We start from the raw sequence: 5,314 nt of genomic DNA, 5'->3' as shown, positions 1-5,314 counted from the left end.
AGGCTGCAATCTTAAGTATTTCACTGAGAGACTCGAAGGTCGTCCTGATGTTCCTGGAGTTGGTGACAGGTCTGATCACCTGCCGGCCCCGACTGGCATCCCTGCTCTCCCAGGCCTATACACTCTCCTCCCCCGGGGCCCACCAATTCTCCCGGGTACAAAGTACATCAGGGATGCGGGCGGAGCCTTTGCAAGCGTCGCAGCCGTATCTATTCCCAGCGAACACCTAGATGGATTTCCAATATCGCGCCTGGCACGTTTGGGAGGGGAGGGGGCGGGGAGAGGGAGGCGGGGGGAGCCTCGGGCTCCTTCTGTGCCCCCAGGAGCGCGTCCTGCTTTCTAAAGTCGATTTTCCTCTGGGAAACGCAGGGGGCTCTGGGCACTACAAGCTGTATTTAGAGATTCGCAATGGTTTTCTCAAGCCTCCGAACACTCCCTCCCTAGAAGAGCTGCCTGCGGGGTTGTAACGCAGGAGTCCCTAATGCACAGTTGCTGTCCTCTTTCCTCCTAACGTTCGCGGCGTAGGGTCAGTTTCCGCGACTCTTCAGAGTAAATCTGAGTGGGCGCCTGTGCTGGGGTCCCGCCCAAGGAAAGGAGTGGGACCGCACGAAGAACGTCACCGCGCTACCAGACCGCACAGGCACTTTGCACGGGCCATCTACGCGTCGGTCTGGAGGTAGCGTGCCCTGGGTAAGGACTTCCGCAGCGGTTCTCAGGGGCAGGGCAGGCGGGGGCGGGGAGGTGGGAGTTTGGGGCCCCGGACGACTGGACGGGAGTGGGTCCCCCAGGGTGGGGCAGCAAGTGAGGGAAACGGAGATGAACTCCAGACATCCGTGCCTAGGGTCTGCTTCAATCTTTGCTTTGGATAGAAGCAGGGTGGGATGGGACAGAATCTCCACCTTTGTTTCCTATCCACCCTCCAGTAATGCGGAGAAACTCCCCAGGTCCCCCTGAAGGATGGGTAAAGGGGTGCTGCAGGGGAACCCCAGAAGCAGCTGCTCTAGTCGATCGGAGCTCAAAACTGGGAAGGAAAATATTGGGCGAGGGGTGATAAGCCACCGATATCGCCTACCTCCCTCTCTTTCTCCGCCCCCTCCCCCCCCCCCATTTTCGTAGCTGCTGACGCGCGGGTGGTGCCTATTAATCATTCACCAGCCCACAGCCGCGGCAGTTAATGGCTGTGCCGCGCGGGGCCCTAGTCTCCCGGCCTCTCCTCTCCACGTTCGCGTGTGCCCAGGTGCCCTGGAACGGCGAGCGGCTGCGCGCAGGCAGCCGCTGGGCGATGCGCTCCGCCGGCGCCGGTGGAGCCGCGCTCCCTGCAGTCTCTGAGCGCTTCCCCCAGGCGCCCAGCGGCTGTGAGCTGCGGGCGAACGGCCGGGGTGCCAAGTGACAGCGCAAGCGGCGGGGGCGCTAGGAGAACGCCCCAGCCCTGGCAGCCCCATCGGCCCCCATCAGCTGAGATGTTCCCCAATGGCACCGCCTCCTCTCCCTCCTCTCCTAGCCCCAGCCCAGGCAGCTGTGGGGAAGGCGGCGGCAGCAGGGGCCCCGGGGCCGGAGCTGCAGACGGGATGGAGGAGCCGGGGCGAAATGCGTCCCAGAACGGGACCTTGAGCGAGGGCCAGGGCAGCGCTATCCTCATCTCTTTCATCTACTCCGTGGTGTGCCTGGTGGGGCTGTGTGGGAACTCCATGGTCATCTACGTGATCCTGCGCTACGCCAAGATGAAGACGGCCACCAACATCTACATCCTCAACCTGGCCATCGCCGATGAGCTGCTCATGCTCAGCGTGCCCTTCTTGGTCACCTCCACGTTGCTTCGCCACTGGCCCTTTGGCGCGCTGCTCTGCCGCCTCGTGCTCAGCGTGGACGCAGTCAACATGTTCACCAGCATCTACTGTCTTACTGTGCTTAGCGTGGACCGCTACGTGGCCGTGGTGCACCCTATCAAGGCAGCACGCTACCGCCGGCCCACCGTGGCCAAGGTGGTGAATCTGGGCGTGTGGGTGCTATCGCTGCTTGTCATTCTGCCCATCGTGGTCTTCTCGCGCACGGCGGCCAACAGTGACGGCACGGTGGCCTGCAACATGCTCATGCCCGAGCCCGCCCAGCGCTGGCTGGTGGGCTTCGTGTTGTACACTTTTCTCATGGGCTTTCTGCTGCCCGTCGGGGCCATCTGCCTGTGCTACGTGCTCATCATCGCCAAAATGCGCATGGTGGCCCTCAAGGCCGGCTGGCAACAGCGCAAGCGCTCAGAGCGCAAGATCACCCTGATGGTGATGATGGTGGTGATGGTGTTTGTCATCTGCTGGATGCCTTTCTATGTGGTGCAGCTAGTCAACGTGTTCGCAGAGCAGGACGACGCCACGGTGAGCCAGCTGTCGGTCATCCTCGGCTATGCCAACAGCTGCGCCAACCCCATCCTCTATGGCTTCCTTTCAGACAACTTCAAGCGCTCTTTCCAGCGCATCCTTTGCCTCAGCTGGATGGACAACGCCGCCGAGGAGCCAGTCGACTACTACGCCACGGCCCTCAAAAGCCGCGCCTACAGTGTGGAGGACTTCCAGCCTGAGAACCTGGAGTCCGGCGGCGTCTTCCGTAATGGCACCTGCACGTCCCGGATCACTACTCTCTGAGCCCAGGGCCAAGCAGGAGCTTTGTACCAAGAGAAGGGGAGGATGAGGAGAAAGGAAGGCCGGGTGCGAGAGGTGAAAGTATCCCAGGAGTCAGGGTGCAATGGGAAAAGCGGGGCTAGGACACTGCGCGCTTCTGGTGGAGACCCGGGAAAGGCGCGCGACAAAGGTGGGATTGGACGCTTTGCTTATAAACTGGGAAGACTAGCGGGCCCCTTTCTCCTCTTTCGCTTCTTCCTCCCCTGCGATTGCACTTCTGCATCCCTCTTTGCCCCTCCCTTGGCAATTTCGGTCTTTCTTTCCGCCCCGTCCTACTGGTGCAGATCGCGAACTTACTAACGTCGCCAGCTGAGCCTGACCCTCAGCCCCGCCAGCCGTCGTTTCTGTTTAAGCTGAGCCACGGTTACCGCCACGGGTTTCCCTCGGGAAAACCCAGCTAGCCCTCAGCCGTGCCCTGCAGGGCCCCTCGCTCGCCAGATTCTGCTTGATGCCTCTAGCGGAGTCTCGAGAACCACCACTCTCCCTTTCTGCAGCCCTACTTCAAAGGAAGTCAGACTTGAGAAGGATCTCGGCAGCTGGTCCTTTCTCCCACCCTCGGGTGAAGGAAGGTGCGCACTTCGATGAGCCCCTCCGCCCCTCCCACGGCACCCAGAGCGGAGCCAGGTGCTTAGTAAAATCGGTCCCGTGCTTCGAACCCCAGGCATCCTGCAGTCCTTATCCAAAGCCCACTTTGGAGCAAAAAGGAGCTGAGAACAAGCGACTAGGGGGTTTTAAAAGATTCTGGGCTTTGGTGGGGGAGGAGGGCTTGTAATGGAAGCCATCCTCCCGCCCGGTTGACAAACGGCTCTTTTAGTTTCAAAGACCAAGAGCTGGGCACTCCCGGGGCGCTGGTCTGCATTAGGCCAGGAAGGACAGGGCGCACTTTCCCCGGGGGCCGCCCGGGAGCTTGGCTGCAGCTCCACTAGGCTTTCTCCTTCACCCAAGCTTCTGGAGGTGCACATCCAAGAGTAACGACAGGCACCGGGCCGGGACCTCAGGTGACGGCTTCCCAGTCTCGGCTGATCTGGACCGCGTTGCCGCCACCTGCAGGTAGAGGGTGCGGCCTGCCCGACCCCTGAGGGCTGCTGCCTTTCAAGCGGTGCCTAATAGGTTATTTTCTTGCTTAACGTATTTATTTATTTATTTGTGGTGTTTGAAAAAATGTGTCTCTGCTTTCCTCTTCTCCACTTGCCTAGCCCAGGGCCTCTTCTTTGGGACACTGGCGATGGGGCGGGCGCGGAGGTAGCAGTGGGGAAGGCTCTCTCCCCAGGGTCCCATCCAAGCCTCTCCTTTGTGCTAGGCCCTCTTTTCTTATCCTTTCCTCTAGCCTTTCTATTTTTGCTTGTGTTCAGTGAAGTTTGGAGAGTTTTTCGTACTTTTCTTATGTAGTCTCTTGTTTGTCTTATAATAAATAAATAACGTGGGTTAGCCTTCTCCCATGCAGAGTGGAAAGTCCCAAACTCCTAGCTTTCAACATCACCCTACATATGATTTGAATATATACTATATTCAAATAATATATACTGTACTCAAACCATAATATACTCACATACTATATATATTTGTTTATCTTGCTCCCTTATCATGAGTCCGTGAAACAATTGCCAAATACAGTCACTAACAGTGGCAGATGTGAGACTGGCTAGAACACTTTCAGATACGAGGGTTCAAGCAGCCCTCAGACTTAGAACTCAGAAATCTGATTCAGACAGACTTTAATCTGTGCCGAGGATGCCCCTGCTTATGTCCCTGCTTCCTCTCGGTTCCAGCATAGGTGATTCTAACATACAATCTAGTTAACGTCATCACTTCTTTTGAAGACATTGAAAGTAGAGTAATTTGTGTCTGTGTGTAATCTGACCACTTCGTTGGAAGCCTGAGCAGGGCAAGGACCAATAATTTTTACTTCTTTGTGTTTCCTGTATTGCTTTAGGATGCTGGCTTGTACATAGTAGGCACTAAATACATGTTTGTTGGTTGATTGTTTAAACCAGAGTGTATTGCAACAATCGGAGAGTTCTCAACATCTGGGGTTCTCAGGTTCCCTCACTGACATGATACACAATGGTTGAAATCACCATGGAAAAGTATGTTTTGTGTATATTTGCTTCAAGAACATTGTGCTTTCTTGAAAGCAGCAACCAATAGTTAAAATGTCCCTAATGTTTTGTTTAATGAACAAATATGCTCTTGGTCATAAATTTGAAAGTTTAGATCTGTCATTTAAAAATAATGCATATTATTACTCCTTTGGAAAATAGATTTTTAATAGTTAAGAACAGTGAAATTTACAAATAAAAATCTTGATCACTATCCTCTTTTGAGGACACAGATCTAGTGCTCTTAACCTGTTACCACTGTAATATTAACTAAATAAACAAATGTATTATGTTGCTGCAAGTTGTCTGAATTTGCCATTGGAATTTTCCTGTTTCAACAGATTACTTAAAACACACACAGATTGGCTTGGTTGCTCTTTCATAGATTTTAAGAAGAAAGATTTCGATTACCTTTGAAATTTTTACCAAGATTGAAGTTATAATTTGATTTTTTCTGGTAAAGAAAAGTCTGTTAGTTCAAAGAGAGAGAGAAAAAAAGAAAAAAAAACTGAGACAGTATGAATAGGAAGTACTCTATGGTTTGCT

General features: G+C 54.4%; 1 protein-coding gene across 2 annotated transcripts; it reads left to right on the top strand.

Moving 5' to 3' along the window:
* Positions 1 to 452: 452 nt before the first annotated feature.
* Positions 453 to 5,061, top strand: SSTR1 (somatostatin receptor 1). Of its 2 annotated transcripts, XM_060096296.1 has the most exons (2): positions 453 to 690; positions 1,502 to 5,061. In XM_060096296.1, the coding sequence occupies exon 2, from the start codon at positions 1,569 to 1,571 to the stop codon at positions 2,631 to 2,633; it is 1,065 nt and encodes a 354-aa protein (XP_059952279.1). In that variant the 5' UTR covers positions 453 to 690; positions 1,502 to 1,568; the 3' UTR covers positions 2,634 to 5,061. The 2 variants fall into 2 exon arrangements, with proteins under 2 accessions (XP_059952279.1, XP_059952278.1); XM_060096295.1 differs by lacking the exon at positions 453 to 690 and having other exon boundaries at positions 738 to 5,061.
* The last annotated feature ends 253 nt before the right edge of the window (positions 5,062 to 5,314 follow it).

The sequence above is a fragment of the Mesoplodon densirostris genome, chromosome 4 (assembly GCF_025265405.1).
Source record: "Mesoplodon densirostris isolate mMesDen1 chromosome 4, mMesDen1 primary haplotype, whole genome shotgun sequence".
In the NCBI taxonomy this organism is placed as follows: domain Eukaryota; kingdom Metazoa; phylum Chordata; class Mammalia; order Artiodactyla; family Ziphiidae; genus Mesoplodon; species Mesoplodon densirostris.
The sequence above is the reverse complement of the archived record's forward strand: the minus strand, read 5'-3'. Positions and strand labels throughout refer to the sequence as shown.